Raw genomic sequence first — 18,586 nt, forward strand, 5'->3', positions numbered from 1 at the left:
TATTATACATACAGAAAAAAGTAAAAACTTATCACAAAAAATTTTATATTTACAAAAAATATACGCCGTCCTATAAGTTTTAATGTAAACACAACGATATTATAAACTAAACATAGCCAAAGCTCTAATTGTATTTAAAAACGCGAAAATCGCAATTGAAGTCGCGAGCAGATAGTAATAATAACTTTACTAAATGTTTAATTCAGGGATATCCTGTAGAGGAAGAACAAATACTTACTAAGTAATTTCAGCCAATTCTAAAATATAAAAAAAAAAAAGAAATTCAATGAAATAAATAAAATCACGCGTGCATGATTTATATAGTAATTAGATAAGGCTAGCTTTAAGTTTTATTGTAATATTTTCAAATAAAAAAAATAAATGTAAAAATGTATGTAATCTTTTTCTATTAAAAAAATACCCAAAAATACCTTTACTAAAAGTACGAAGAAAGACGCGGGGTTTTAATTCGGGACGAAACCACTAGTTACTAAAATGCTATAATGTCGCCAGGACTTGTCTCTTCGTAAGTCGATATGGTTATCTTTTAAGATATTTAAAGATATCAATATTGTACGGAATACTTACCTCGCAGGCCAGGCTTGCCGTTGGCTGCAATAAAATTGGCGAGTTACCTACGACAGTAGTCGGATGGATTTTTGCGCGAAATGTTGTTGTTAACGTTTATTATCGGCTTTGTGATAGTTTGGGCGTTGTTCGACCACTTCAGCCGCGCTGGGCGGTTGATGAGGAAGATTCCTGGTCCACCAGTATGGCCTATCATTGGAAATGCTTTGAATTATGCTGTATCACCTGGTAATTTTAAGTTTTTTTTTAATTCCCAAGTTAGCGCTTGATAGTGATCATACATTTTTTTAAAAATTCAGATACAAGTTAGCCCTTGACTGCAATCTCACCTGGTGGTAAGTGACGATACAGTCTAAGATCGAAGCGGGCTAACCTGGCAGGGGTATGGCAGTTTTAATAAACCCATGCCCCTTTGGTTTCTACACGGCATCGACATAATATAAATAACAATGCAGTCTAGATGGTGGGCTATCTTAGTTTAGTTTTATCGAACCCATATCCTCATAGCCTTAGGTAGTATAGGTTTTTCTGCGACCTCGTATACAGGTATAGGCTAGCTAAATCTCTTGGCGGTACGTTTTTGCCGATAGAATGGTATATAGCCACGGCCGAAGCCTGCTACTAGACTAGGAAGTTTGTAAATTATTTCCAAATAATTTTCACTGCCGGGAAGCCAATCTGGGACTTCCCAGTTCGTCAAGAACGTACCGTACGCATTGCGGAAACAGTTACAGAGTATAAGATTAGATGGATGATCATAAAATTAGTGTCCGCAGGAGATTATTCAGATAGACAGACACACTTTCACATTTATTATAGTAGTATGGATATAATTCTAGAAAATTCATTCGTTTTTTTCTCTACTTACTTACAGATAAGGTGTTTCCTGTCATGCGATCCTTGCCAAAGAAATATGGTCATATCAATCAAATCCATGGATTGCATGCTCGGATTGTAAACATCTCTAACCCCGAAGATATCGAGGTTAGCACAAACAGTTTAGTTATGCATAAATAATAGTTTCAATTTCTTAGGTATTATACTTTATACTGTTTGGGCTGTGGATTGAACTGTTAACTTTACTTACAGTCCGCGGCCGAAAGTGACTTTACTTACAGTACGCGGCCGAAAGTAACTTTACTTACAGTACGCAGCCGAAAGTGACTTTACTTACAATGCGCAGCCGAAAGTGACTTTACTTACAGTGCGCAGCCGAAAGTGACTTTACTTACAGTGCGCAGCCGAAAGTGACTTTACTTACAGTGCGCAGCCGAAAGTGACTTTACTTACAGTACGCAGCCGAAAGTGACTTTACTTACAGTACGCGGCCGAAAGTAACTTTACTTACAGTACGCAGCCGAAAGTAATGCCATACATCGGCCTTTAAAATGACATTTCGGCTTTGTACCAGGTTGTAAAGAGAAAAATAAAGATTTTTTCATTTAATTTTTTTTCATTATGGTCTTATGGTAATGGTGGTTGTTTTATTGTGGTCTGTTCGAATCTGAAGGTGCAATAACCGTGGAACTCGTTCATCACATTATTAAGTACCTACCTACTTAGACGAAAGAATATTGCGGATGTCAAACACTTATTATATAAAATTTAAATAAAGTACTAAAAAAATACAAGGCAAAAACCAGTCAAGTCCGAGTCTCGCACTAGTAGGGTCCAGTCGGCCCAATTTTTTTTTTAGTTTTGAACACAAGCTTAAAAAGTAGGTACATTTTGAATCGGTGCGTGTTAACAGTATTTTTGTTTAAAGTATGGTAAATAATACGAAAATTAAGTAGATTTAATTGATGCCTGGCTAAGAAAAAAATTGCCCACTTGTCTTTCATGTAGGTATTATTTTTCAAGGGAAGGTCCCTTGAAAAATAATTTTATTGAACAATTCAAGATCCGGTTTTGGGTCAATATTCTAATTTAAACATTCGAATATCTCAATGCGTTTACTAGCTAGAGTCACGGATGGACCGACAGACAGATCGCAGAGTAGGTAACATTAACAGCTCCGTTTTGCCCTTTTGTTACGGAACCCTACAAAACATAAAGAAGTTTAAAAATGAATATTATGTTTTAATTTTGGCCTTACGTTTTTGTTTATCCTTAAACGGTTATAATAAAAACTACCTAATATTTTTTATCATCGTAAAAGACACAAAGCAAACTTTATAATGAACTAACAAACGAATCTTTTTTATTTCTCGATATTATTAGAGGTAGGTAGGTACCTATTATAGAGGTAGGTAGATATAGAAAATCAGAGATGTACAAAACATGTGCTACTTCATGTTATCAGACAATTATTATCAAATTACTAACTAACACGTTTTAAGTTTAAACCACTTGTTAAAAGTGTTACATATTTTTCAATATATTATAATTATTTTTACAGAAAATAATGTCTTCGGCCGTGTATAACAATAAAAAGATGCCGTATACATTCGTTGTTCCATGGCTATCAGATGGACTCCTGGTTAGCAATGGTTAGTTAAATAATATTTACTTACCTACTGAAATGATTGGCAGGTGTTGTACTTTAAAAATAAGGTTTAAAAAAACCGGCCCAGTGCGAATCGGACTACGATCGTATCGTATTTTAACATTTTTATGGGCTACACTGCAAGATAATGACAACAGCGCCATCTATATGTAATCACATCACATATAGATGGATAAATAGATCACATATAAAATTAAAATGTGTTCAAGAAAAATTAAAATGTGTTTTTTAATATTTTTTTGTGAAGTAACCGCAAATTCACGGTTTTCGTTTTTATTCCCTTACTTGTTCTATAAGACCTACCTACATATTTACCAAATTTCATGATTCTACGTCAACAGGAAGAATCCTATAGGTTTTCTTGACAGACAGACGGACAGACAGACAGACAACAAAGTAATCCTATAAGGGTTCCTTTATTTTTTTTTTTGAGGTATGGAACCCTAAAAAATCAATCTAGTTGCGGGTAATAAGTTAATAACGGATGTTTAACCTTTTTCAGGCAATAAATGGCTACAGCGCAGAAAAATGCTGACGAAAGCGTTCCATTTCAGCATTTTGAAAAAATTTACTGAAATATTCAAAACTGGAGCGCAGAATTTTTCGAAACGTGTGGAAAAAGAAACTGAGAAAGATAAGACAGACATTCTGGCTTTTATCTGCCCCACGGCGTTACGTGTTATGTGCGGTAGGTAGAAATTAAAAGTTCAAAAATAAGAGAACGGACAAAAATTCATTCTGATTATTTACTGTGTATATTATATACTTATCTATATGACACATACCTACTTATTCCTCTATCATTAATTAAAAGCCGTTACCAAAACAAGAAGAAGCTAATTCAGTAGATTTTTCGTATATTTCAGAAACAGCAATGGGGCTTACTATGGAAGAAGATAGTCCTGCTATGAAAAAATATTTCGATTCTATATTTGCGATAGGAGAATGTTTTGCATTGAGGACGTCTAGACTGTGGCTCCATAACGAATTCTTGTTCAATAATTCTAGCATTGCAAAAACACAAAAACACGTAATTGAGGATTTGCATGAGTTTACAACAAAAGTAATTAACGATAGAAGAAAGATGCTGGATGACGCTAACGCCAAACAAGAAAATAATAAAACTGATACATTCGAGTCTTCAGAAAAACTAGCTATGTTAGACTTGCTACTTGAAAATGAAAAATTAGGATTGATAACAAGTTTAGGCATCCGAGAAGAAGTTGATACATTTATGTTTGAGGTAATAAGAAAAAGCTTAGGTACTTACTATAAAGTTTATTTTCAATAATTGATAACTTTATTGAGACATCACGCGGAATAAAGTGTACAGTAGGTAAATAGGGATCATCAGCGTTTGAGAAATCTCCTGAATTCAAAACAAAAAATATTTTCTACCGACCAATGAAAGTCGTACCTCATGGCATGCGTTTTAGAAATCACCCGCACCCCGGAATGCGTTTCCTGTCGATCAATGAAAATTAATCAAATCAAAAATTTATTTCATGCAGGACAAATGCTATATTCGTCGCAAAATCTCATTGCCCGCGGGGCAAAATTACTTCTTTTGTTGTGAAGCAAACAACAACTTTGTCATTAAATAAATGAGCCTAGGTATATACAGACTGAAACAGTCTCCAGAATGAAACAGGGTGTGAAAAGGTAACACCCAAACAGAGAGACCCAAGCTGATTGACTGATTGATCTATCAACGCATAGCTCAAACTACTAGACAGATCGGGCTAGACATGACGTAGACATCTGCTAAAAAAGGGTTTTTGAAAATTCAACCCCTAAGGGGATAAAATACGGGTTTGAAATTTGTGTAGTCCACGCGGATGAAGTCGTGGACATTAGCTAGTTTAGATATAATATTAGTATGGATTTTATTTTAATCATGTGTGATACCCTGAACTTTCAACTTACCCTCGCAATATCTGTCTTCTTCCTATTCCAATAGATTGATCGGTTCACTAATGTTTAACAAAAACCAAATGATCATTTCACCAAAAACGTTTAAAACTAATCAGATCATAGACGTCGTATCCGTCCGGAAACATAATATCATTTTACAAAAGATCATTTCACAAATATTTACAGTTACAGACCCCGTCGAGTCAGAGTACCCTTTGTCTGGTAATTTGTTTTGTCAATTGTATTATTTCTTGGACGATCTAACCTAAGGACGCGCCTCGCATGATTATTCCCCTCTGTCAATAGTAATGGATTTTTAATCCACTGCGTTTATAAACACTGTTTGCGGAATCGATTTTGTCATTGTCAGAATCGTTTTCGATGTGTGACGACGTCTTACACGCTGGGTGAAAAATGCCTGTTTGTGCCGTTAGTGAGTGCAAGAACAAATCAAACACATCAAATTTACAAAAAGATGGAATTTCATTTCATAAGTAAGTATTTTTGGTGTAATAAACGCTTTCTATAAATTAAATTACATAAATTATTATAATAAAATAACAATCGAGAACTTTACCGATTCAGTAATTGAGTACGTAATCATTCGGTAGAAACGAGTCACACTCCTCACGAGACTATATTTTGTTTTTTCTAAACAATTGCAACCCTTGATATATACAAATTAGGTTAAAATTTGAATACGCGTGAACAGCATGAAATTACATAGTAGTAAAAATAACACTAGTCTCGTGGGAAGTGCGGTATACTATAGACGGAGAGCCAGCGCTCAAAAAACTGTTTGAATTTACTAAGGCTAATTTTTTGCGCATACTGACCAGCTCTGTCCCCATATTCTGCTGACTAACCATTACAACTTTTATTTATATGCAATATACAAGTTATATAACAATTTTCAGCCTTAGTAAATTCATTTTATTACCTCGCAGGTACGACACCTTTGATAGCGCACCTGAGTCACTGTTCTCAGGTTCACTTGACTGACCGCAGTATGTTTGTGTACGCAACCATTCTAATGAACTATATAAAAATTAGCCTTAGTAAATTCAAACAGTATTTTGGGTCCTGGCTCTCCGTCTATAGTATACCGCACTCCCCACGAGACTATAGTGTTATTTTTACAAAATTTTTCAGTATTAGATTTAATTGCATAGGACATAAGGTTCGATTTTTAAGAATCATGTGATAGTGCTTGCGGTTCGATTATCGATATCGATGAAAACATTTTCTTTATTATTAACGACTAAATTACCGTCTTCAAGTCAAGTAAAGAATAGTTATTATTAATTACCACAATTTTTTCGCTACCTATACTTGTAATAAAACTAGTCGATTTCTGTGATTTCACGTACTTAATACATTTAAAAAAATATTAAAGCAACGCAATTTTAGTGATAGGCGCGAAACGGGGTAGGGTGTCTCTGAACTGGGTAATATGTAGCTAAAAGGTGTACCTTTCTCAAGGATGAGGATTAGGTAATAATTTATCATAATCGTTTTATTTTTACAGATTTCGATATTTTTACAGAGAGAATCGCCAAGAATATACATAACATTAACCTAATGGTAAATAATGACGTGTTAAAAATAGAAGAGGCCACCGTGTGTGTTTACTAATTTATTTTCATAGTATCATATCTGTCTTATGGAATTTTGCTGTGGGGTAAAAGCGCCTGCCGCTTATTGAGAAAATTTTTGCATTGCTAATTTGTAAGGGCAATACGTGTAATATTTAATAACTTACATTTATTTTTTTTGGACAAAGAGTACACCATATTGGAATTACCATGTAAACCCAATGCGCAATAAATAAATGATTGATTGGAAAGAAAAAAACATTTTATTGATTGATATACCTACTAATTATGTTTGGTAGGCTTTTGCGCGGTCAGGTTTATTTTGTATTATATAATAATATAAGTCATTAACTTGGACGATCTAACCTAGATTAGAACGTCCAAGGTCATTAATAAGCACATTTTCACTATCGAAATTTTAAATGAAAATTTCGTTATATAAAAAAATACAAAAGATTAAAAATGATATAAAATAAGTAAAAAAGTATGTGCATATTTTTTAAATATATATTTTTCTTATTTTTACGTTGCATTATTAGTTTTTGGGATAATTACCTATTAAGTGAGGTGAATGTATGCAAGAATACGCTACGCTGACCAAACACTGGTTTTAAGTAATTAAATACGAGTAATAAATTCTTACTTCTACTTTTGTTTCTGAAAAACTATCGATATATTTTAAAATATCGATACGGTAGCATCGCAAATCAATTTGACTGTCTTACACTCGTAATGTCTTTGTATGTTGATGTATATAACTTATTAGTGTGCGTAAAATGTAGTAGTGTTGAAGATTTAGATATGTGTGTGTTAATAATGACACAAAACTTTGTTAAGTGAGTGTGTCAAGTTGTCTATGTAGTGTTTCCTCGTCCCGCACCAAAAGTGACAGAAATTTTTATTCGTAATATTAGGCGCGTTACAAGTCCATAGGTTAGATCGTCCAAGTATTATTTGTAGAACCAGAAGTTTTTTATCGATGATTAAATGAATCCTAATTTTGCCAAAAGTTGTTTGTGGAATGAAACTTTATTATTCGTTTTTTGTGAATTGATCGGTCACCAGATTGATCATCGTGTGTACTTTACTCGCAAAGTTTTTTAACTAGGTACATTAATTTTTCAGGGTTTCGACACTACATCCTTGACACTAACATATATGATATTAGCAATTGCAAACGAGCCTGAGATACAAGTAAGTAACAATACGAATTGCGTAAATAACATTTGCATATTGCAAAGTTTTTCTACTCTTCTATACTAATACTGCAGGGCATCTTCTTCTTCTTTGTCCTGGGTTTCTGTTCCGCACGAAGACGTAGTTGTGCGTTGTATAAACCACGCGATCTTTTTATTGATTACGATTTATAATTGACGTTTTTTTTTTTTGTCCTCCGACATGATGATCGGAGACCTTTTATAGCTGACATGGCTTGCTTTCTTTTTTTTTTTTTTTTGCCTTGCTCTGTTGGACGAGAATGAACAGCTACGTTTTTTTTTTTTTCAGCTTGTCATTCATTATTATAATAATATGTTACATGCTATTTTTTTTTCTTATGTATAATATTACATTATCTTATATAATATAAATTTACATATTTTCTTACTTTATTAATTCTCATACTACCTATTTACATGTACAGTTTCTTTTTTGCTAATTACATTTTATATTCTTCTTTTAATACTCTTTTAGATATTTATAATCTAATATATATATAATTATCTAATATATAATTGACGTTTAACTTAAAAGAACTTAAAAGCCTGAGCAGAAAATTAAAATACCTCGCCATATTGCGGAAAACCCGTGGAGCTAATTTATACAAGACCATAATATACTTAGTGACCATAGACCATATACTAGTGGCGCCCCCAGAGCAAGTTTTTTATAATTCTGGTTAGGCTTTGTATTAATTCATCTGTGTACATGTAGAACAAAATATATGAAGAAATGCAGAAAATTTTCGGAGACTCACAGCGCATGCCGACAGCGGAAGATGTGAATGAGATGAAGTATCTAGAGAATTGCATCAAAGAAACCATGAGGCTGTATCCTGCTGCACCCTTGATTGTCAGACATCTCGTCAACGATACAGTGCTAAGTAGGTATATAACCACAAAATAGAGATGTATAATGAGATGTATGCGTTCAATATAACGCATGCTAACAGTCATCACACACGTCTACATAAAAGCGTGTGATGGCGAGCTCAGCCTACTCAGCTGCTTAGCTGGCATTTGGCCGACTTAGGTTTAGATTGACGCTTATTTACTTTAACATACGGTTGAAATGAAATTGTTAACAATATAATTAAAGTGAATCCCATCGGCCCCAATCGGCTCCTATGGTACGCTGGTCGCAGGGACGTACCACACGTTAAGCAAACTGACTCTTGCCCGTATAATCCGTGTATTAGCTGCCAATCGGAGCACTCTACTCGACGTCACTCGCCTCGCTTGACTCGACTCTTGAGTGAAGTCACCGTCACTCGCCGCGCTTGGTCTACACTGGCCTAGGCTGACCTCGACGTCACGTCGTATTGCTCACACCCACGATGCCAGTGCGAGCTCGCGCAGGTATTGTTGTTCCAAGCGTTCGTGTACTGCGTACGGGTGAGAACTCACACTAATGCAGATGGCAAACGCGAAGTGCGGCACGGTGGTGTGCGGGCTGGTGTGTTCTGCTCCTTGGCGTCGCGCGCTCCACTCGCCTAAAAATACTATTGTGACAGGCAAGACCATACTGTCCAAGTTAAAAAAAAACTCTGTATATAAAAATAAAGAGTTAATTTGGTCGTAACATAAAAATGTTATCCTCTTCAGGTGGCTACACCGTACCTGCGGGGACAGACTGCTTCATATTTATCTACGATATGCATCATCGAGAGGATCTATACCCCGACGCTGAACGTTTTGATCCGGACCGATTTTTACCAGAAAACAGCCTGAACCGCAATCCATATGCTTACGTACCATTCAGCGCTGGTCAACGAAATTGTATTGGTATATAGTTTTTTTTAAAATTCAGATACAAGTTAGCCTTTGACTGCAATCTCACCTGGTGGTAGGTGTGATGCAATCTCAGATGGATACGGGCTAGTCTGGAAGGGGTATGGCAGTTTTTATTAAACCCATACCCCTTTGGTTTCTACACGGCATCGTACCGGAACGCTAAAACGCTTGGCGGCACGGTTTTGTCGGTAGGGTGGTAACCAGCCACAGCCGATGCCTCCCACCAGACCAGACCAGAAATTTAGAAATTATAAAATGCCGGAAAGCGAACCCGGGACCTCCCACTAACAAGACCACAGCGCTTACCACTGCGCCAGGGAGGTTGTCAAAAACATCCGTACAAAATGGCTCCTCACGCGCTATTTTAACACTATTGGTCAGCTGTTATGTCAAAAGTTCAGTTCACCAGAGTTCAAAGTAGTACTTAGAAATTCTTTGAGTTCACCTTTAAAATAAGGACTAAAATCGTACTTGTGACATGAAATTTGACACAAAAAGTTCAAATGGCGTGTGACTTGTGAGGAGTTAATGGAGCGGGCTATATCTCGTGAGGTAGAGAGTTGACATTTTCACAGAATGTGAATTTCTATTGCTGATATAACAACAAATAAATAAATAATATATACCCGGCTATAGTGAGTATAGCCGGGAGAGAGATATTAGGTATACATATATAATGGAAATCACTCACGATAGTTTAAACGCTAAAATAAATAAATATTTCAAAATGGCCGCCATGAAAAAAATGTGTTATTTCTTGTACGATTCCCCTTGTACGATGCAACCCTTCGTGTGCGAGTCCTCCTACTCGCACGTGACCGATTTATTACTTTTATTTTGTTTAATTCCTCATTTCAGGGCAAAAATTCGCAATGTTGGAGTTGAAGATAATCATGTCAAGTCTGTTTAGAAAATATCGTCTGGAGCCAGTCACCAGACCTTCCGATATTTCGTTTAAATTTGACATAGTGTTACGCACTCAAAAACCAGTATATGTTCGGTTTCGTTCAAGAGAATAAAATTTGAAAAAAAAAAACAAATTTTTATTTTATGTAATACGACCTCGTCCATGTGGATTTAGGCATTTCAAATCCTGGGAAATTAGGATTCCTTAGATTTCCCGGGAGAAAAGTCCTATGTCTGTTTTCAGGATGCAAGCTTATAATAATTGTGATAATTTTCGTTAAGATCGGATCAGCGACTGAAACGTAAAAAGCTAACAGCATCGGCAGATCAATTTCGCATTCATAAATTAAGTACAAGCAGCGATAACGAGATCTTATGGCATGCTTTATAGAAATCAGTATATTATGCGGTTCTTCTGGCATGCGTTTTCGAAATCGCAATCGCCCACACCTCAAATGGGTTGCGTCCGACATTATTATTATTATTAAATTGAAATTGTAATCCCCATTGCGACTGGATTTTATGACATACTTACATTTTAGGAATCAGCTGCATCTCAAATGCGTTTCGTTTCGTCAAGTAACGTAAATGGATCACCTATTATTATGGATCCCCTAATGGCATGCATTTTAGAAATCGCCGCAAGTCAAATGCGTTTCCTATCGATAATTAGAAATATAGCACCATATGACGTGAGCCTTATGGCATGCATTTTATGAATTTTTATATGGCCTTTTAGTAGAACTATATCTCTTGCATAAATCTGTCTTTTTATTAAAGTTAAAAATTAAAATACGCTGTATAAATCTCAGTCTTAGCTCGGGGCGAACCTTGGGCGAACCAATAGGTCCACTCGTTAATTATAATGCAACAATATCACTATGGAAATATTTCATATAGCTGATAAAACTATAAAAGTCACGAAGGTCCAGTGATGAATAAATAATATTTAAAGTTATCTATTGTACCTACTGATTATTAACCTCGTACGTTTGAGTACGTTTTAAGAGGAGGGATAAAATTAACAATTTATGTATATAGGTTCCTAACTGCCTAAAATAGTATTTGGACAGATTTTTGTGTGAAATGTTGTTGTTAACGTGTATTTTCGGGTTAGTGATAATTTGGGCGTTGTTCGACTACTTTAGCCGCACTGGGCGGTTGATGAGGAAGATTCCTGGTCCACCAGTATGGCCTATCATTGGAAATTCTTTGAATTATGCTGTTTCACCTGGTAATTTTCTTTTCTTTCATTGATATAATAGGTAAGTAAGTGACTATGCAATATGAAAGCAAAAGAAAGAAAGAAAGAAAGGCTATTTTGGAAGAGATTTTTAAATAATAAGAAATGTAATGAAAATTTATTTATAAAAACTATGTCGGTTTACATTTTTGTGTCGGGAATCCTGAAGTAAGTTTAATAAATTTGTGTCTCAGGGTCCCCGCTCCTCCTCCTCTGTCTCAAACATAGATTGTGTTAAAAAAACAAGCTATAAATAAGTTTAAACAATTAGCATGTAATGTAGCGTGCGTGTGTGTGTGTGTTTTTTGTGTGAGTGGGTGTATGTGTGTGTTTGTATGTGGTTCTTTATGTTGTTGTTTTGATATCGCTTTAATTATTTATTTTAATCAGGAGTTGAACATTTTAATGTATCTATCATGATGATCAATCCACCACCAGCTCACTACAGAGCACGAATCTCAGAATGAGAAGGGTTATTGGCCATTGTCTACCGCGCTGGCCAAGTGCGGTGTGACAGACTTCACACACCTTTGAGAACATCTAATATCTATAATCTATACTTACCTACCTACTAATATTATAAAAAGGTAGTCTGTTTATGAGTTTGTATGTAGGGGGTAATTTAGGAAACTAATGATCCGATACTGAAAATTATTTCACTGATAGATAGATAAATTATCCCAGAGTCATAGATTAATTATTATTGGTCTCGCTCCGCGAGTGCTTTACGCGGATGAAGTTTCGGCCAAAAGCTAGCCGATAATAAAATTACAGAATATTTAAAAAAAAAATTATAGATAAGGTGTTTCCTGTCATGCGATCCTTACCAGCGAAATATGGTCATATCAATCAAATCCATGGATTGCATGCTCGGATTGTAAACATCTCTAATCCTGTAGACATCGAGGTTAGTACCAAGTTTTAATTGCGTAGGTAGTATTTAGTTACCTACTAATTTTTGAGGATGTTTAATCTTTCCATTAATCAAAAATTTGTTTTTGCATTGAAAACCCATTTTGTATTGAAAACCAATTTTGCATTGAAAACCAAAATTTATTATTATTGTTCGAATTTTTTTTTAAACTCGGTCGACTATTATAACTTATTGCCTAATAACTTATCTCACAAAATTTGTGATAATGTTGTTTATAACGTCATACCAAATCATATGAATAACTGTAGAACCAGATAAGAAGTTTCATTCAGTTTCAGTGATTATAATTTGATCAGTAAACCTTATTTCAGTACCCTTATTATAAATGCGAAAGTGTGTTTGTTTGTCCTTCAATCACGTCGCAACGGTGCAACGGATTGACGTGATATTTTGCATGGGTGTAGATAAAGACCCGGAGAGTGACATAGGCTATTTTATCCCGGAAAATCAAAAAGTTCCCAGGGGATTGTCGAAAACATAATTCCACGCGGACGAAGTCGCGGGCATCAGCTAGTAATATTTAAATAAGAGCCAAACTACGTTTGCTAAAAGGGTGCTACGAATAAACTACTAACCAAGTGGTTAGGAGTTTATTCATAGCACCCTTTTAGCACCCTATAACCAAGTGGTTAAGGTGTTAATTTTCTTTTTACAGAAGATAATGTCTTCGTCTGAGTATAACAACAAGCAAAATCCATATACATTCCTTGCTCCATGGCTAACCGAGGGACTGTTGATTAGCAATGGCAAGTAGATATTACTAATCAACCTGAATTCGGGCAAACTACGCTCAGCGGCGGCCGCAGTATGGTTATGATGACATGAACTTATTTGTATAGAGTGTGTTCCGTAAGAAAAATAAATGAACTTAGGATTGAAGTGAATGAATTTATGATTACTTATAACTATGTCAATTTATTAAAAGCGAGCATTTCCGAGCGTGCCCCATACAAACAAAGCTTGGTTCTTATTTTGATATTACTCAATTAAATTTTGTAGATATACCTATCTACTTTAAAAACTATTTACTGTCAGATTTTCGTAAAAATATACAAATTTTTGGACTCGTGTGTAGTGAAACTACATATTTTTACAAAAATCTAAAAGAGAAAAGGACGAAATAGATATTAATTATTTATTATTAACTTTTTTCAGGTAATAAATGGTCACAGCGCAGAAAATTGCTGACAAAAGCGTTTCATTTCAATATTTTGAAAAGTTACACCGACATATTCAAAACTGGAGCGCAGAATTTTCTTAAACGTGTAGAAAAAGAAGCTGACAAGTATAAGACAGACGTGTTGCCTTTTGTCTGCCCCACAGCTTTACGCATTATGTGTGGTAGGTAGTATAGGTACTAACTACATTAAAAAAGCAAATCATTTTTTAAAATAATAATAAAAAAACACTATGGCCTCATAAAAAGCTCGCAAGTGCTTCTTCGATCTTCTTGAAACTTTTTAATTCTAAGTAACTCCGATAATATTTGGATGACTATATAAAGAACTCATGCTTCACTCAATGCGAGACTCTCTCAAGATGAGCTCGCAGCTATCACTTTTCTTGATCGTCGCAACAAAAGACTGTTGAAGTCTGATGTTTTTAGAAATAGGGAATAAGTCTGTGAGTTAAATGTTACTTATGAAAAATTTGCTGAAAATAACGAAAACCCTTATTTTATGCCTTTTTAAATTTCAGAAACAGCAATGGGTCTTACAATGGAAGAAGACAGTCCTGCTATGAAAAAATATTTCGATGGCATATTTATGATTGGAGAGTGTTTTGCATTGAGAACGTCGCGACTCTGGCTCCATAATGAATTTTTGTTCCGTAATTCTAGCATTGCAAAGACTCAGAAACTTGTTATCAAGGATTTGCATGAGTTCACGACTAAAGTAATTAATGACAGAAGAAAAATGCTGGATGACGCTAACGCCAAACAAGAAAATAATAAAAGTGATACATTCGAGTCTTCAGAAAAACTAGCTATGTTAGACTTGCTACTTGAAAATGAAAAATTAGGATTAATAACAAGTGCAGGCATTCGTGAAGAAGTTGATACTTTTATGTTTGAGGTAAATACAAATAAAACTCAAAAAGGACTATTTCTATCGGACACATAGCATACGGAATCAAAGTGCAAGCATTTAATCCAAGAAAATCAAAATTGTTGCCCACATTTGAACTTCATAGCATGCGTTTTAGAAATCATCTGCACCCGGAATGCGTTTCCTATCAACCAATGTTAATGAACATATTTAAACACATGATAATATTATGAACATGCAGTTTCTTGGAACCTTGTGATTAATTTATGGTATATGGTATAATTTATGGAATATTAATGGTAATTTCAAGTTTCTGGACATAGCAGTCGAGTTTATTTTTATTGTGGCCGTGAACTTTTAATCTACCTTTGTGACATCAAGTCGTTTCGCACTCCCGTAGATAGATTATATGTGCAAAGCTGAAAATGTAGTCAAAACCATAATTTTTATAAATAATTTATTAATGTGCCTTATTAATAAGTTAATACTACATTAATTTTTCAGGGCTTCGACACAACTTCCTCGTCAATGACTTATATGATGTTGGCAATTGCAAACGAGCCTGAGATACAAGTAAGTAGACAACCAAATCAATATTGACAGAAAATCTGAAATTATCATCACTGCAGGTATAGTAAGAAAACGCATCTGCTTTTATTTCTATAAACCTATATAAAAAATGAATCACTGAATGTGTTGCTGATCGCAAAAATCGGGAACAGCTGAACCGATTTCGCTAATTATTTTTTATAATATTCCTTGAAGTACGTGAGTAGATGGTTTTTACGGAGAGAAAAATTTAAAAAATTGTCTGAATAAGAATCGACTGTTAGGTGGTACGAAGTTCGCCGGGGCAGCTAGTGTTAAATAAAACTGCTTTTTTTTAAAAAAAAATTTTCAATTTAATTCTTTATAGAACAAAATATACGAAGAAATGCAGAAAATTTTCGGAGACTCACAGCGCATGCCGACAGCGGAGGATGTGAACGAGATGAAGTACCTAGAGAATTGCATAAAAGAATCCATGAGGCTGTATCCACCAGCGCCCCTGATTATCAGACATCTCGTCAACGATACAGTGCTAAGTAGGCATAATTGTTAAAAGCTGACCTTGTCGACGTGTAGTGCTCAATTTACTGTATAGATGTGTTATCAAATTAAATTGACTCCAAAAAAAATTATATTTTTGTTCCAGGTGGTTACACCGTACCAGCTGGGACAGACTGCTTCGTATTTATCTACGATATGCATCATCGAGAGGATCTATATCCGGACCCTGAACGATTTGATCCGGATCGATTTCTACCAGAAAACAGCCTGAATCGCAGTCCATATGCTTACATACCATTTAGCGCTGGTCAACGGAATTGTATCGGTAGGTATTCATTCTCTTTTTTTGATATTGCATATTAGAAGCTGTTAAGTTGTCCAGTGTGTTCGTACACGGACGTGTCATTTTATTAACGGTTCATCAGTTCTCTCATATATTCCCCCATATATTATTCTCTCATATAATCTCCCTGAAATCCCCACGGGATAGCGAATATAAACTTTGACGATTGCTTATAGTCGCTAAAAGATCTTAGGTTTAAACTTACAGATAGGTACGCAAATAGATCTAGTTCTAAGAAATCATTGTGAATATTTCAAAATATTACTATGTCTTAGAACCTGTATATTTATATGAAAATATAAACTGTGAAATATATACCTACCTATGGTAGTATTTAAAACGTCGGGGTTTCATTTTGGAATTTTATCTTATTTAAGTATTTTTAATGTTCTGTAAGTGGTACAAATGAAGCGTATTCTACAGTAGGTACCTAATAATTCCTCATTTCAGGGCAAAAGTTCGCGATGTTAGAGTTGAAGATAATCATGTCAAGCCTGCTTAGAAAATATCGTCTTGAGCCAGTCACCAGACCTTCTGAACTTACGTATAGATTTGACGTAGTGTTACGCACTCAAGAACCAGTATATGTTCGGTTTCGTTTAAGGGAATAAAAATTAAAAACAAGTGCATTTTTTATGACTTCGACCATGTGAATTTTAAGGCCAAAAAACTCCGAGAAATCAAGAGTTAGTAATTTGATTTTGTACCGCGCCGCCCAGCTCAGGGACAACACACATCTCCGCATCGATCGTGCCTCACAAATATGATACATCTCCGCTCAGTGGTATCCACTGAAGCAGAGCGGAGACGAGATGCGGGAATAACGAAATTCTATTAGTTGTTTAAATCACATCTCTCCTCTCGTCTCGTCTCCACTCTGGTGGAGTCTGGACCTGACAGGTGTCATAAGTTAACAAATCGCTGAGCTCTCGCGTCACGTCATCACACACCTCCCGCACCCCTCCACTACCGCAGGAACCTACTTAGCTAGGCTTTATGCCTGTAATATAAAATGTGTGTAAGACTGGTGCAGCTCTACCTAATTAAAGTGAATTATGTACATCTAACGATTATTTTACAGTATTGAACTATCCCCACGCCGCATTCATAAGGTTGTAGATTCCATAAGCCTGGCGTGTCATCTGTAATCAAACGGCATCTATAGATTACTTCAGCTACTATCTTCACAGATTCCTGTGCTAGATTACAAACACATTTCCGAGCGATAAAAAAAGAGTCGGACTCGCACAGGAAGCTTGGTACTGAGCGTTCAAGAAATAACTCTTATTAATTTTTAGGGTTCCGTACCTCTAAAGTAAAAAAAGAAACCCTTATAGGATCACTTCGTTGTCTGTCTGTCGTATCTGTCAAGAGACCTATAGGAGTATAGGGTACCTCACGTTGACCAAGAATCATGAAAGGCAAGTAGGTCTTATAGCAGTTAGCACAAGTGAAGGAAAAAATCTGAAAACCGTGAATTTGCATCACATAAAATTAAAGACTTCTGTTCCCAAAATAATTATTTTACTAAATCGCATCAAGATGCAAATTTTTATTATACTGGTTTGAGATTTCTTGTACGATGGTGCGGAACCCTTTGTCTGTGAATCCGACCTGCACTTGACCGGTTTTTTTTTTAATTTCCATTAAGTAAGTATTTGTTGTTATGGCGGCAATAATATACACATTCTGTGAATGTGTATGGGTTTGGTCCACCACGCTGGCCAAGTGCGGATTGGCAGATTTCACACACCTATGAGGACATTATGGCGAGCTCTCAGGTCTGCAGGTTTCCTCACGATGTTTTCCTTCGCCGTCAAAGTAAGTGATATTTAATTCCTTAAAGCACACATAACTCTGAAAAGTTAGAGATGCGTGCCCGGGATCGAATCCCAGACCCCTCAAATAGTTAGGCTATTACCGCTTACCACTAGTCTAGCACCGTAGCCATGGTAGTTGCCAAAAACTTTAGTGGTGAAGTGTAGGCTTTAACGTTTAAACTATCATGAGTGATTTCAATTATACATGTAGATTGTAGGTATGACAAACCAGTTTTACTCATGTATTTAGTCGACGTTATCCCGAATAGTTTCAAACCCATCCGGGGTCCTTTTTCACAGGGACTCAGTTTGCGCTCGCGCCGTAAAGCCGTTATACGTGAGAGCCGTTTTGTTATACATGTATAGCGGGCTTTAAGTTAAGTTCAGAATTCAGATACCTCGGCAAATGTATCCAAGCAGATTGGCATGAACACAGTCCTGATGACAACGGACTTAGTTGTCCTGGTCAGCATTAGGAGGATGGTCTTTCTGATTCTGATGCTGGGCTGCAGTTCCCAGCCGCAGGAGTATATCGCCTGACGTAGTTGTTCACTCTGAAATAGTAAGTATTGCGTCAAAGAGTACACACACACACATACATACCACTTTTAATCTTTCCCGTGGGTGC

General features: G+C 35.7%; 2 protein-coding genes across 2 annotated transcripts in view; one reads left to right on the forward strand and one right to left on the reverse strand.

Moving 5' to 3' along the window:
• LOC117984282 (cytochrome P450 4C1-like) lies at window positions 1-16,749 on the forward strand. The gene is made up of 15 exons (XM_069500250.1): window positions 1-816; window positions 1,463-1,572; window positions 2,987-3,077; window positions 3,597-3,782; window positions 3,961-4,337; window positions 7,729-7,797; window positions 8,536-8,704; window positions 9,426-9,605; window positions 10,473-10,622; window positions 13,853-14,038; window positions 14,396-14,772; window positions 15,250-15,318; window positions 15,662-15,830; window positions 15,941-16,120; window positions 16,589-16,749. The coding sequence occupies exons 1-15, from the start codon at window positions 669-671 to the stop codon at window positions 16,747-16,749; spliced, it is 2,622 nt and encodes an 873-aa protein (XP_069356351.1). The 5' UTR covers window positions 1-668.
• LOC117984297 (putative odorant receptor 65b) overlaps window positions 16,712-18,586 on the reverse strand; it is a 20,253-nt gene continuing 18,378 nt past the window's right edge. The window contains 2 exon segments of the mRNA XM_034970924.2: window positions 16,712-17,280; window positions 18,357-18,512. Of these exon segments, the coding sequence (XP_034826815.2) occupies window positions 17,227-17,280; window positions 18,357-18,512 (210 nt within the window). The 3' untranslated portion in view covers window positions 16,712-17,226.

The sequence above is a fragment of the Maniola hyperantus genome, chromosome 8 (genome assembly GCF_902806685.2).
Source record: "Maniola hyperantus chromosome 8, iAphHyp1.2, whole genome shotgun sequence".
Lineage (NCBI taxonomy): Eukaryota > Metazoa > Arthropoda > Insecta > Lepidoptera > Nymphalidae > Maniola > Maniola hyperantus.